The sequence below is a fragment of the Ostrea edulis genome, chromosome 8 (assembly GCF_947568905.1).
Source record: "Ostrea edulis chromosome 8, xbOstEdul1.1, whole genome shotgun sequence".
Lineage (NCBI taxonomy): Eukaryota > Metazoa > Mollusca > Bivalvia > Ostreida > Ostreidae > Ostrea > Ostrea edulis.
Genome location: NC_079171.1, coordinates 56,768,910 through 56,785,088, shown reverse-complemented (window position 1 = coordinate 56,785,088; position 16,179 = coordinate 56,768,910). Strand labels below are relative to the sequence as shown.

General features: G+C 34.4%; 1 protein-coding gene across 2 annotated transcripts in view; it reads left to right on the top strand.

Annotated features, from left to right (window-relative positions):
* LOC130049229 (multiple epidermal growth factor-like domains protein 11) overlaps positions 1 to 10,476 on the top strand; it is a 55,500-nt gene extending 45,024 nt beyond the window's left edge. For both annotated transcript variants that reach the window (XR_008797717.1, XM_056146540.1), the window contains 2 exons: positions 9,615 to 9,745; positions 10,150 to 10,476. Coding sequence is in view for 1 of the 2 variants with exons in the window: in XM_056146540.1 (XP_056002515.1) it covers positions 9,615 to 9,723 (109 nt within the window). In the remaining variant the exon portion in view is untranslated. The remainder of the gene's footprint in view (positions 1 to 9,614; positions 9,746 to 10,149) is intronic.
* Positions 10,477 to 16,179: the final 5,703 nt, after the last annotated feature.

The window sequence follows — 16,179 nt, the reverse complement described above, 5'->3', positions numbered from 1 at the left end:
TTTTAAAGTTATGTTCACCAATTCAAAGATACCGTTCGAATAGACTATGCGGAACTGAAATTATATGGGATTATTCTGCTTTTGCATGAAATTGATGTGTATATTGTGCTAAAAATAGAACGGCCCATTAGGTGTTAGTTCGGGAGGTACTCATCGATTTTGCCACAAAATATGATATAACTAGTAAAATACTTTTGAAATATCATAAAAAGGTCTGAAAATTTGACAACACCTTCCATAATAATTTTTTGGTTTTGCATGGTTCTATCGTAGACAGCCTTTTAAATAGCATCTTCTTTTAGTGCTATTGATGCTAAATTCAAACTAAATATAAATTTAGAAAGAGCAGATGGTCCTTTACCAAAATTATAAATTTAATGATCCCAGGGGTAGAGGTTTCAGTATCAGGGTGGGGCGAAAATGATCAGTTATTACGTGTTTGAACAATAGACCTTTTTAACTTCTTGATAACTGTTATCCCAATTCTTTTCAAATTTGGTAAAAAGTATTTTAGAAATAAAGGGGGCGTCAATTTAAAATTTCAGGATACCTGCACGCCTGGGGCCTTACATGTAAGTGCGGGTCAAAAACTGCTCAAAATTGACAAAATTTCAGTTTAAGATAAACTAAATTCATAGTGATGTAGAGCAGTAAGACATCTATCAAAATCGTAAATTCCATGAATGAACTCTGGGATAAGGGTTCTCACCCCAGAGCGGAGCAAAACCTACAATGTAAAATATTGACTAGAAGCTGCCATTAACCATTGAGAATCGTCTTTTTAAAAAGTGAAAAGTGCAAAAACCATAAATATGAACGAAACTTTCACACGTTTGTGTATAGTGATAGTAAATGTTTTAAAAAGCGTAAATTACTGAATCATACATCATGTTTCCATGGCAACGGACCGTGTCAGCAGTTAAATCATTACATATTGAATCTTTTCACAAAGTTTTAAAAACAATTTCCCAACAGTGAATGGAAATTCAAGAAAGCACTTAGATTGTTGTACTTAAAAAATGTGTATTTTCTTGCGTATTCTTAAAAAAGTAAGTCATAAATTAATGTCTTCTTTTCAGGCACTATTTTCTCTGAAACGCAGTAGGGCTGACATTAATTCTACATCCCATTTTTAAGGCAGCTATTTATACTACCAATATAGTAAATAAAAACAATCAGACAATCTACCCTTTTTGTAAAGTCCATCAGAACTCTACACTAGTGCCTACTATTTTACACAATGATTATCTCCCTTGATGCAAACTCTCTAGAATTAAAGGAAGAAATAAATGAACATCACTTAGCAGACATCATCAAAAATTCTGGATGGTCATCAAAGAATTCATTTAACAGGAAACTTGATAATGAAGAAGTCTTCACAATGTCTAGAAGAGAATACACGTATATGTTATTGTAAAGGCCAAAATGTACTGTACGCGTTAGGTATAGCTATAGGGACACCTTTAAAAGTTTATCTAAAATTCTTTATATCCATGAGAACATGTCCTCACACCCCTTGTCCCTTCTAATTTAATATTTTGTATCTACATCTTTCGGATGCTGTGGGTCACGTTTATGGAGATGTAACTGAGCAGACATTTGTCAAATGGTTAAAAATTGTCCTCGCCTTACACCTTTTATCACCACCCCCTCTCTCAAATTTTATATAAAGTTTGTTAATACTAGGGTTTTCTTTTCCTACTTTAATATTTGTGTTATCCATGTTTTTTTTAAATATTTGTACAAATACATGTATAGAACTAAATTCCTTAAAAAACAATTTATCAAGCCACCAATATGTGATTGATACTGACATGGCGAATCAGTTTTCGTGAAGTAACCTTTTCACAGTCAGTTATGTTAAATAGCTCTCTCTGTCTCTGTCTCTCTCTCTCTCTCTCTCTCTCTCTCTCTCTCTCCTACTTTAAAACAAATTTGTTATCCATGTCACTGACAGGGATAATCAGTTTTCTTGAAATTACCTTTGCTGTTTTACGATAAAGCGTATATATATATATATATATATATATATATATATATATATATATATATATATGCACTTGTATATGATCATCTTCCGGCGATGGTATATGGTAATCTACCCTTATATTGAATGTATGGTTCAATAAAGGTAACATGAGAAGTTTTTTGGAAAATGTTTTTACAAGCGATGCATGCGCATGTTTATGGCAATTGATATATTAATCGTATTGATGAACAGCAATTTGTTTTCAGTTGATGATCAGTATATATTTTTTTTACATTAACGGGAGATAACTCGCGTTTGTTGATGGTATTAATCATCTACAGGTGAGACCGCGGCGAACGCGTGATATGCAGTGTTTTCTGAGATATACAGCGGTTTACCCATCCCGAGGCGGGTGCGCCGAAAATATGGGATCCTCGTTAGCCGTACGAGGTCGAATGAAAAAAGGATATAAAAAGCACTAAATATGACCAACGACATATGACCAACAGTGAAATGTCAAAATTTCAGGACAAACTGTCCCTTCCTCAGGACGACAGAATATTTACATAGAAAAGAAAGATAAATAGAAAAGAAAGCTAAAACTACAACTAAACTACAAAAGCTGATAACAAACAAAACGTCTACATATTAAAATTATTGAGTGTATATTTGACAATAGAAAAGTCTTGTCCCATCGAGCGTCAAGACAAATCTGAACTAACTCGTCCGTCGCTGGATCAAATTGAAAACAAAGAACGAGCTAACTAATCAATATTCTTAAAGGACTCATCGCATGTTTTTAAATTTTCAAATTCTTTCAGCAAAATTAATTCATTTCATGTCTGAAACTACTTTACACGTGTTTTAAATTTCATAATAATTGCACTGTTTATTTTAGAAAAGCAACAACGCTAATTACAGTTGTTTACAGAAATGGCATTACCAAATAGTGTTTAGACAGTGATCCCAATGTAAACATAATTTACTCGCAAATTTATGCAGATTTCATACTCGCTTTCCTTGGTACATTTGTGTCGCTATGTGTATGCACTGGTGGCTAAAAGATATAAGACGCGGGAAATTTGTCAACATTGAAATAATTGTTATCCATGGTAAATAAATTGGGCCCCTAAAACCCGAGTTTTTATACATATCTAACACTACTTTTACAGCAAGTTGATCGACGAAGGTCGCATATGACGTCACTGTACCACGTGACTGCCTATTTAACTAGGCTTTTTGAAATCAGAGCTTACATTTAAGTCCGTATTGTGGCTAATAATCGCAATACTTCAGCGAACAAACTATTACAATTAATTTCTATAAGCATAAGGAAGACAAAATGCATAGAATTCTGTATATTTTGAAAACACGAGATGTGTCCTTTAATCGGTGAGTTAACTCGTTCTAATGACGGCTTATAATGAGTATTTCGTACCTGGAGGTGTAAAGCTGTATAACTAGTGTTGAATATACTTGCTCAAGTCTCTATGTTGTTTGATTTTATTACTTTATCATTTCGTTCAATTTTTCTGTGTTTCAGAAGTCTAAATATCATTAAACATCACCAAACATTGAGACTTGTAAACCCTGCACAGAGCTTATCAGGCTCCTAATTAAATCTGTCATCGTGTATCCCCTCTGTGGGGTGTTTTATGACCTTTCCCCAAATTTAAATGTTTTCGTTTAGTTGTTGCATTCGTATGGTTTCCATATGGTCAATTCACAAGGCAGTTTCTACACTGTGAAAGTTTTTCAGTTTTATTAGGTCGCCTTAGTAAACTCGAGTGACCTATTCCCACTGGTCTGCGTCCACTGTGCATTAACAATTCTTGATAACTACCATTCCAATTCTATGAAGCATCCTTGGTACATGGGGGACATGAATTGTAATTTTCAGGACTCCTATACTTCTGGGCCTTAGGGCAGGGCAAAAATTGGCCAATTTTCAAATATCTTCTCTAGAACACCACACGTGTGTAAGAAAAACTAAATGCATTGTGATATAGATCAGGAAGGACTCCACCAAAACTGTAAATTTCATCATCCCCGGGAGAGAGTTTCTGACCCCAGGGAAGGGCCAACCGTGATATAATATTATAGTGTTTATGTGTAAAACGCTTAGATAACATCTTCTTTTGTGATATTGATACTAAATTGTAACTAAATGGATATTTAAAAAGAAAAGGTAGTCCGGGGAAAAAAACTGCCAAAGTAGACCAATTTTATCAAAATCTTCTATGTAACCGAATATCTTTTGAGAAAGACTAAATGCTTAGTGATATAGAGCAGGAAGGCCTATAGCAAAATTGTAAATTTCATGATTCTAGATGGTGTCTTTGGTTTTATGGTGGAGCCAAAATTATTATAGTGATTATTGTTTTTATCATTTGAAGGACTTCTTTAACTTTACTGATGCAGTATAAAAACTACTTGCATAATTAGGAAAAGCAGAAAAGAATGTACAAAAATGGTGAATTTTGTAAAGTTATTTCAAGGATCATCCAAGACAGAATATTGTGTGTTAATTGAATGGTACTTGTACATTGACATAAATCCAGACACCCATACTGATAAAGTTTGCCTTAAAGCTGACATGAATTAATAAATACGAACACCTTTCTCATCTTATCCGCCATATTTCTCTCAGGTAGCCTAATTTACTCTACCCGTATATACCCCAAATGTGATTGTCACACCTGAGTGATTTTTCTAGGTGGACTCCACCAGTGCACATCTCCGATAGTAATATATAGGGAATGAGAAACAAATAAAATAACATTTTAAAACATTATGCTTTGCTCAAAATTACAAAATATTGATTGTATACTAATGCAACATTCTGGAAGTTTAGATAAGTTAGACAAAAATGCAAAAAAAAAAAAGAAGCTTTTCTTGCATACTTGCAAGTGCATGCAAGTATTTGCATTTTCTAATAAAATAAATGCGGATAACTCATTTGCCAATTACATACTGATAGAATGGAATAGACAAAGAGCATAAAATATATTATTTTTATCAATTCTTGCAAAATAAAGGTGCATGCCATATGCATAATATGCAATGCACAAGGTATAATCGCCAAAAAAGTATCATATACGGGCGTCTATTCAACAGGTATCGGAGATGTGCACTTACCGAAAATATTAGATTCCCTTTATTCTGATAAATCCACGAAACAAAATGATAAACTCCATTTGTATCTCGTTAGAACTTTACAACACGTTGTCATTCCATTATACGGACTGCAACACACTTCACCCGTGCCAAACAGGGTGTCTTCAATCAGGGGAGATGTCAGAGTCGAAAATTTGTCCTGTTTTGAATGTTTGTCTGGTCGAGGTTTTTGCAGTTTGTAGAAATCGGGAATCTAATATCTGGTTGGATATATTGCGTGCACAATTCAAAATTTCTCGATGATCATATACAAACTTGGATATACAAATAAGGGAATAATGATCGAAAATATACATCTGTGTGCAAATGCGTGTATTACATTTGCAATCCATAATAAACAGTTCATTACACAAAGACACATATGAAAGGAAATTTATAAACGAAAATATAGTTTTGTTGTCTCTTTTGGAACCACATAATTATTTACGGTCTCTGTATGTCCATATTCATTGAGAGAGAGAGAGAGAGAGAGAGAGAGAGAGAGAGAGAGAGAGAGAGAGAGACCGTCCTACTTTGATTTAAAATATACCATTTCACAGAAGGAAAGAAAATTGATCACTTATATAAATGTAAGCTTACAAGCATTAAAAATTTTCAGCTACATGTATTTAAAAATTTGTGATTGACAATATATTGGAAACTTACAGGAGTTGATGCTTATAATTGAATTCATTACAAATTTTTAAAAAAAAATTGGTTTGAACTGAGCATGTAGAAAATACTGACTTTGTATGTTAGAATAACGGGAAAAAAGTAAATTGTCAAAAAAAGTGGGGAAAGCAGGCCAGCCTTCCTGCCCACCCCAACCCCCTGTTTTCGTGCCTGAAACAACATATCAATTCGTGTTGAAAGAAAGGTGCTTATCTACATTTCATTAAATTCCAAAGGAGCTCGAATTTATGTGTTCCCCTATTGATTATTTTGTATGCAAGATTCGTTCCCGAATTTAGAATCATGCTTTCAGTCAGAGCAGAAATGAATTCATTTTGAAGTACATCTAGTTTGAATGCAAATGTTGGGTTCCTTCTTTTGATTTCATCAGACTCGTTAGAAACCCCTCTCCCAAACTATGCAGCTTTGTTTTTATTGATATCTAAATCGGTATAAATGAATCCGGATATACATTATATAATTTTTTTTCGTGATCATATAGATATTGATACTGAAAATGAAAAAAGAAAATGTTTATATTCTTGCCTTCTGCATATCCTACTAATGCATTACAGTATATTGACATTGTATCATATCAAATAAAACCTCAACACGAATTTTACTGATTTATGCATACTAACATCTTATCGAATACACTTGAATTTGAAATTTCTACGTACAGCGGTATGGCCATTGCACCAGATCTACGAAATGAAAATATTTCTGAATAAATTACAATCAAGCCGCAAAGTATAATCATTATGGCATGTTACAGAAACGTTAAAACACACAAATGCTATAGTCCTGCAATGCATGCATGCGATTTTTCCGAATACATGTATTTATGTATTCATGAATGAAGTTCCTACGCTTGAAAATATCTTGGTCTTTATGCAATTTGTTTTGTGATTTTGGTTTACCATTCCTTACACTGTGTAAATGAAGGAAAACTTGGTAAAGGGTGCAAGTCTACATGCACCATCCAATTAGTATACATGCATGTGTTGCAAAGCAAAATGTACATGTAATAACCAGGCTTGTATCGTAATTTTTCATGGGGGGGGGGGGGGGTTACAACAGGGGGAAAATGGAAAATTGAATTCTTCAAAATTTCTTGCCATTCAAAATAATAATTAAAAAAGATGAACGAAAACAGCAATAAAATAAAACAAAACACTCACACAAACCAAGATGTTTTGTCCGATGTTCAAAGTCCTAATGTGGGGGTGAAGGGTTAAAGAGTCTTTTAGTTTGATTACCTCAATAATTTCCCCCCCCTACACTTCATTTTCTTCAGTCGTTGGGGGTCGGATGGGGTGGTTAGAGTCCTCTACTATGAGTGCCTCATATCTTCATTTTCTTAATTGGTGGTGGTGTGTGTCTTCTACTATTATATCAGAACTTTCAAGCTGGGGTAAGTGGGGGAGGGTTTGTTACTCAATGTATCTTTTATTTGCATTACAAACTAACAAAAAATGGATATTCTTATTACAGGTGGGTGACAGACACTCTTGTCCTCTCCCCTTGATGTTTGATAACGACGCATAATATGATAAACTCGATTATTACATTTTGCATTAGTACAATTTGCGTCGAGTTCGACGCAGAATGTAATAACGCAAAATGGCATATATATATATATATATATATATAAGATCTATTGAGCGCCAAATTAGCATAAAATGAAGTAATTGAAAATAACATTATTTAAAAATATGTTTAATTTTTAATCATTGCGTGCTTTAAATGAATCAAATAAATCTGTATTATCAATTAATGAGAGCAGTATTGAGTTACTAGTACTGTTCTTCTTTTATTGAATTAACGATATCATTTGTCTTAATAAGAGCACGATTATTACAAGATCATCGGTTCTCTCTCTCTCTCTCTCTCTCTCTCTCTCTCTCTCTCTCTCTCTCTCTCTCTCTCATCCCATACACTCGTACAGTGTTGTATATGCAAATTTATGTACCTAAATGATTTCCTGATTTATAAATCTGCAATACCCTGACCAGTAAATCATATGGTATAAGGATTCATGCCCAATACAGGGTAAATATTATACTCTGATACTTCCCCTGATTGAAGATAGCTGATCGGCACGGGTTAAATGTGTCGCAGTCTGTACAATGGACAATGTTGTTTACTGTTGGAATGCAAATGGAGTTTATCGTTTTCTTTCATGGATTATGCAAATAAAGGGAGTTTTACTACTACTTAGAGTATTTTCGACAAGTGTACACGTACATCTGCGGTCCTTTACAGATATTATGAGTAGGCCCAGGTAAACAGTTGTCCGCATTCGATGCGTTTTCATGACGAGCATACATGCCATTTTTATAAGTACAGTAGTATTTATGTATTTGTCTCTTACTTGAAGTAATTGTGAATGGTATAGATTGTATACTCTTTGCTTATTCCATTTTATCAATAAATAAAAGATGAAATATTTCTCCGCATTTTTGTATAGTTTTGAATATTTACTGCAAATGTACGCACGTTCATGTAAAGAAAAGCATTCTATATATATTTATCCAAATATATATATTTCGAATGATTTACTACTGTACGATATGTTTATTATAATTTTGAGCTCTGCGTGGTGTTCCAAAATGTGATTTCATTTCTTCTTGATGTCCTATAAATTAGTATCGGAGATGTACGTGTTACCTGTCCAAGCTACCCGCACAGGTAAATCGAAGACACTGATGTGAAGTGAAGCGTAGCAAAGCTCGTCCCTTTACATACCATGCGAACCCTGATACATATAACAATAGAAATTCCAACTAATATGGCGGATTAGCAGAGAAATATGGCGGACATATAGAATTATACTATATTTATCAATTCATGTCAGCTTTAAGTGTGCAAGAAAAGTTAATAAGGTGAATGAATGTATTTTGAAACTTAAAGACAAACTTTAAGTGAACAAAAGGAAGTCTGTTGCAATCCTATGGACATGGAACATCCAAACGATTAGTTTCCGGTTAAATTAAGTCACTTATAGACAACAGATTTAATCCTTATGATATAGCTTTAGAAGATTAGATATTTCCGTGTTCATTTTAATTCAGAGAAGTTTTGATTGTTCAACTTTGTAATATTTTGGAAATCCCCATAAGTCTGTTTACCTGATCAGGCTATAGGGCCCACAGCGGGTGTGACCGGTCAACAGGGGATGCTTACTCCTCCTAGGCACCTGATCCCACCTCTGGTGTGTCCAGGGGTCCGTGTTTGCCCAACTATCTATTTTGTATTGCTTGTAGGAGTTATGAGATTGATCACTGTTCGTTATCTTCACCTTTCATAGCCATACATCAACTGTCAACTTTCTCAGCGATTCTGCAGCACCAAACTGTGTTGTAATATGATCCCTTTACCGATCGTATTCTGGTCGGTGAATTTGCAGAATTTACAAGTCTCTATCTTTGGCATTATTAAAAAGTATTAAAGAGAGCAATGATTATTAAACATAGAGACTTGAGCAAGTCTAAGCGTTGAACTGTGTTGGAAGAATCAAATAAAAAGTATAAAGAAATCTAAAAAGATTAAATCGAAAAATAAATACATGTATCCAATCTGGCAATGGAGTATTGAAAATAATTGGGGGAGGGAATAATTAGGGGGACTAAGTGAGTGACTATTTCCGCCCAATTCTATCGTCTAGTACTCAGGAGACCGATAAGGCCTGTGGGCCACTTGTATTTTGAAAATGCAACATTTATGCAGAATTGAGTGTTCTGATTATAATAAACGTTCTAGAACAATTTATTTGGTACCAATTTTCATGTGGTTATTTTTTTATATCCAAATTAAGATATTTTAGTCGAAGACATGACCCCAGCAGAAGATATGAAGAAAATACCGAACTAAATACTGCACCAGACCAAGCAGAAACACCAGAACAAATAGAGACAAAGACTTAATGAGCAAACAGTCAAATAAAAGGTATGTCAAACTTCGCCTGGATAATGTACATGTAAACGTCGACGATAATGTTGATTGGTCTATCCAATTACTTTCTTCCTGCTTAGAGTGATCATCCATGTTAATTTTAACGTATAGTTGGACATTAAAAATTAATTGTACTTAGAAATTCTTGTCATTTTAGAGAAAAATTTCATCATTTAGTTATGTACCCTTAAGGGTCTTACTACAATAAATGCCAGCAATCATAACTTCTAAGTCGATAAATTCAAGATGTCAAGATAAGAAAATAGGATGAACGTTCATATTTCATCCTCAGAGATAAACTCATATGAATATGTTTATGACAATGATATATATGCATGACAATGATATATAAGGTGGTACTGTGTGCTTTCTTTCATATGCTAATGTTTTTGTTTCAGTAGGAAGGAGACAGGAAGTGTCACTAAGTGGAGAACACCGGAAGTGCTACTAAATGGAGAAGACCGGAAGAGTTACTAAATGGAGAAGACCGGAAGTGTTACTGAATGGAGAAGACCGGAAGTGTTACTAAATGGAGAACACTAAAGGTGTTACTAAATGACAAACACCGGAAGTGTTACTAAATGGTTCTAATTATGCTTGCTCTGAAGATTGTTTTCAGTAGTCACAACTTCAAAAAAAAGAAAACATTTTGATATGAACAAGGTGAAATTTTTCCTTATTTTAAATCACTCGGTTTACTTTTTCATCGTTTTAGCACATTTTCAATCAGGTTTTGTATGGAATTATGATATAGCTGTGACTGGCTAATGTATAACTTTATATATATATATATATATATATACATGATAATGAAAACATGTCTTTTGATATTTTTACTTGTATAATTTATCATTACACACAACCGTAGACAACGAGAATATCACTGGATCAGGACCCTAGGTAGTGCATTTCTATATTGATGCAATGGTAATGTATATGATGTGGGAAATTTGACTAGTCCACAAGAGGATTACTTGCATGTTATGGGACTCTTTCCCAATCCCCATAGACGGAAACGCAGTCATGGACATCGTTCATATAAAAGATGTCACGTTTGATTCACTTTTACATTACGTCATCAGAAAAATAGGTCCACATCATATTCGTACAAACTTTACTATGTTCCATTGAGAGTTTTACAAACGTTATTTGAAGAAACCACAGCTAGTCTATACTTGGATTTTTCAACACCTGAATATAGACTGAACTCTTTGGTTATGGATGTTGCCTATCACAGGCTTTTTAAACCACCACGGGGCATGGATTATATTCCTTCCAAATCATGCCGCCAGTTCTTTAAGCTCAAATTTACAAACAAAGGAATAGATGCCGTCAACATAAGCAACAACATTCTTCATCATAAAAGGGTTCAGTCGTGTATTCAAACTTACCTCAAGTTCAAGTCTACACCCTGTATTTCCTAGAACTATCCATTTTTTTAGTTATAAACAAACTTTGTGATGTCTAGATGTAGACTTAGTCCACCTTCGTGTTCTTGTTTTTCATCTTCTTTCAACTATAGTCCAGCTGAACATGTCATTACTGGTGATGTTGGTATAGTTGAAAATGGGGACGTGAAATCACTTATTCTAAATACAGAGAATCTCGATCTTTCAGTTGGCGAGAGAGCTTCATCTCTTTTATGAATTGTGTCGAAGATTATGCAAGACGATGGGCTAAATATGAAAAGAAGAACTTGATTCATTGTCAGAATAGGTTAAAAGCATAAGAGGAATGTTAAAATTCCATATTATACATATTAAAATAAGAGTGCGTACGATGTATCATTCTTGTTTAGAATACCAGAAGTGCTGAAAGAATTAGATAGGTTACATGAGGTATATGTTTTGGTTCCAGCTGACAAGGCTTGTAACATTGTCTTTGTTTGTAAGGCTCATTTTTACAACTGTATTTTAAACGAACTTGTATTAATTCCACTTTTGGTAATCATAATTATACTCAAACTGCCCTTTAAAAAGACGACATTCTGCAAAACCATGCTTCAGTTTTAGACACATTTAATATCCCAGTCAATTGGTCGAATGAATATCAGTTACTCTAGCTAAACTGGATTTCTGAATTACATAAAAACTATTACACACAGAGATACATTGCTGGATCCATTAAGTGCTCTACCAAGCCCCTATATTTGCTCCTCACGAAAATATTAACAGCTGTGAAGGAGAAACTTCAAAGTTGGTGTGCAACACATATGCTAGAAGTGGTCTTTATCAAATGTGGATTGTAACAAATTCTAAAAAATTTGGTAAACTTGAAATCGCAAAAACTTCCCAAATCAATAACATCAAAACCTATGACTTTTCAACACTATACACGACCATTCCTCATGATAAATTAAAGACTAGACTTTATGACATCATAGACAGTTGATTCTTCAACCAAAATGGAAAACGGAAATATTCATATCTTGTGATCAGTCATCTAAAAATACCTTGTTAAACACCACTCTGATTCCAAGAACAAGTACTCTGAAGTTGAAATATAAAACATGCTAGAGTTCCCCATTGACAATATCTTTGTGGTCTTTGGTGATTAGGTTTTTTTCAACAGTCTGCTGGAATTCCCATGGGCACAAACTGTGCCTGTTTGTTAGCTGACTTGTTTCTATATTCATATGAAACAGAATTTATTCAAACACGTCTACATGAGAAGAAAAAAAATCTCTTGCTGTGGCCTTCAATTCGACACTTATATATATCGACAACGTTTTGTCTTTTAACAATAATAACTTTCATTCATGTCAAGTCGATATGTCTCTGTGAGCTGAAAATAAAAGACAACACATAGTCGTCCATCTATGCATCATACTTACATATTTTAGTGAAAGTAGACATTAACCGCAAACTGACAACTAATCTGTATGACAAATGGGATGATCTCAGCTTCTCCATCGGCAACTTCCCAAATTCATGGAGCAGTATTATCATCTGAATAGGGTTTTTAATTATCTCAACTGATTCGATACGCAAGAACTAGTTCTGCATATGGACAGTTTTTAAATTGAGGCAAGCTACTGACAAACAAGTTGATGGTACAGGAGTTTCAACAGTCTTGATTGAAGTTAGCATTTTGCAAATTATATGGTCGTCATAACGATCTAATTCGTCAATAAAACCTATAATTGGTTCAAATGCTGTCTGCTCATACCAATTGTTGGGTCGTTCTTGGCACACTCATTTTGACTACGGATAACTCAGTTTACCTGATCTCATAACTCCAATAAGCAATACAAATATATATTTGGGCAAACGCGGAGCCTTGGACACTACAGAGGTGGGATCAGGTGCCTAGGAAGAATAAGCATCCCCTGTCATGCAAGGTGAAGATAACGAACAGTGATCAATCTCATATATTCCTTTTAGGTTTTCATACCAGCTTCACTGATTGTTTTTACCATCACTACATGCATTGGATACCTCTGTGGGAAATAAATATATGTAGCACAGATGTACCAATGTACAGTGCACATGTCTATGAAAGAGGAAGTCTAATAGATTATTACCCCCATGTCTTAGAAAATGGGATAATGTTTTGCACAAGTTTGTCTGTCAGTGGACTTTTCTCTGCTCAATACGCATGATATTGAGAACCCTCTAAGTAACCACACTTCGTACACTTGTAGCTCTTGCATAGGAGTTATGAGATTGATCATTCGTTATCTTCACCTTTCATAGTAAATGATCTCTTCTAGTTATAGGCAAGAAGATCAAAGTCATTGACACGCAACATAAGAAATGTTTTTTTATAAACCTCAAACTTGGTAAATCGTATTATATAATTTTTAAATCGAGGTAAGCTACTGACAAACAAGTTGATGGTACAGGGATTTCAACATTCTCGATTGAAGTCAGCATTTCGCAAATTCTATGGTCGTTATAACGATCTAGTTCGTCAATACAATCTCGCATTGGGTCAAATGCTGTCTGACGTGTTTCATACCGATTGTTAAGCCGTTCTTGGCACACTGATTTTGACTGCGGATAACTCCGTTTACCTGATCAGGATATGGGGCTCACAGCGGGTGTGACCGGTCAACAGGGGATGCTTACTCCTCCTAGGCACTTGATCCCACCTCTGGTGTGTCCAGGGGTCCGTGTTTGCCCAACTATCTATTTTGTATTGCTTGTAGGAGTTATGAGATTGATCACTGTTCGTTATCTTCACCTTGCATAATTAACCCTGACATAGAAGCACTCCACGACCCCTTTCATAATGAAATCAAAGTCAAAATTCTTCCGTTTATAGGAAAATTTTGGTCATTCAGAAACCACCCACAAAATCTGATAAAGTTCTCCCATCTTGGCAATCCAAGTGTCCGATTACCCTCATATTCTCCCTCGGTGGGTTTAGTTGCTACATAATTGAGAATCCGACATTTGGCTTGCGAACATATTGTTGCCCTGACTAGTATCTGAACCTACATGTCACTGATTTTGAATATTTGGAACATAGCAATATCATTTTAGAGTTACTTTAAGCATTTCTTGTTTTTTAACATTTTCTATGTTGTTATAGTATTTTTTTTTTTATTTACTATTGGAATATGAAGGTGTAATATGATTACTAGGCTCTGGAGTGTGTATTTTAATTAAAAGTTGGGCAAACACGGACCCCTGGATACACCAAAGGTGGGATCAGGTGTCTAGGAGAAGTAAATATTCCCTGTCAACTGGTTTTTCATTTTCTTATTCATTTGCAGATCGGGAAGGGGGGGGGGGGGGGGGGCTCGGAGCTTGATTTGTAACCGTGTTCTAGACTGACTCTCTGTTACTTTAAAACAGTCATATTTTTTACCCAAATTCCATATCGGGCTCACGGCGGGTGTGGTGTGACAGGGGATGCTTACTCCCCCTAGGCACCTGATCCTACCTCTGGTGTGTCCAGGGGTCCGTGTTTGCCCAACTATCTATTTTGTATTGCTTTTAGGAGTTATGAGATTGATCACTGTTCGTTATCTTCACCTTGCATTCAAACAAACCCGATCCCAATCCAACCCCAGATTGTGTAGGAGGAAAACCAAACCAAACATTTGATTACAATCCTTGAGAAATTTAATAACAAGGTTGTGGATCTAGAGGAGAGGAAGCACTTACTCCTCCTCATAGGCATCTCAGCTAATCTCTGGTATGTCTAGGGATCCATGCTTGTCCTTTATTTTGCATTCCTTAAAAGAGTTATGAGATTGATCACTGTTCAATTTCTTCGACTTTCATTAGAAGTTTTATGAAAATGTTTTGTGTGCGCCATTCTTTGGGGGCAGAAAATGTACCATATTGTTGCACCTCTTCCCTTTTCGAAACATTTTTTGGTTTCTCCAGAATATCAGTTGAAACTTTAGAATAGTTAGAATCAATAGCAATCAAATAATTGACACATGCATCTAAATCAATATTTGTCGTCTAGAGGGGCACATGTGTACATCAGCGTTACGTATTTCTTTACATGAGTATTTAGTTAACTCATTAATGATCTAATTAGAATGTGTCCATCATCCAATGATTCATGTCAATCCTATTGGTATTTTTCACATTTTACACTTTTACTATAATGAATTACACCAATTCAATTACACCTAATGGTACACAACTATCTTAGATTACTGAATACTAAGACGCAACTGTATCAAATATTGGACGTCAGATTGTTGATTTTTTGAATTATTATTTCAAAGCAAAATAAGCCTGTGTTCAAAATGACTTGAGCAAAATATTTGATTTTTGTGGCTAAAAATTCTCTAAAATCTTAATGAAAGCGGAACATTTATTTTGGTCGGTGACATCTTTTTAAGTTTTTTTTTTAATTGGTTTGGTTCGGTACCTTTATGCATTCTTTAAATGAAATTTTAAAATTTTTAAATAAATTCACACAGGATATGGGTTGTTGTTTTTTTTGCCGATTATCTAAACAATTTACGCTTAAAATATAAAAAAGAATTAGAAAAGAAAGATGAAACTCCCACTGTTTTGTTTCTAAAGTGAATATTTTCATATGAAATAAAATATTTTCAAAAATTAATCACTTGTAAGAGCATATTATTTAAATGTTTTGTTTCATGTTTTTAAAAAATATGCATTTGAGAGAGAAGGAAAAATCAGTCTGATTTGTTTTTAGCATTTTCAATGAATTCATACGACCTTTTTATCCAATTCACCAACATGCCAAAATTTTCGGTTAGCCCTGTAGCTATGGATATCATCTTTAAATCATAGTAAAATGATTAAAATCTATATTCAGTAAATATTTTTGACCATTTTCCTAGAAAACTCAATCCTAAGAAAATATTTTTAGAGGCGCTGAGGAAATTTGAATTGAATTTTGGATAATTTATGTGTTACTTGGAAAATATTTCAACACCATAGTGTGTACACATAGACTGTGTGATGACCATTAAATTAATTCATATCATA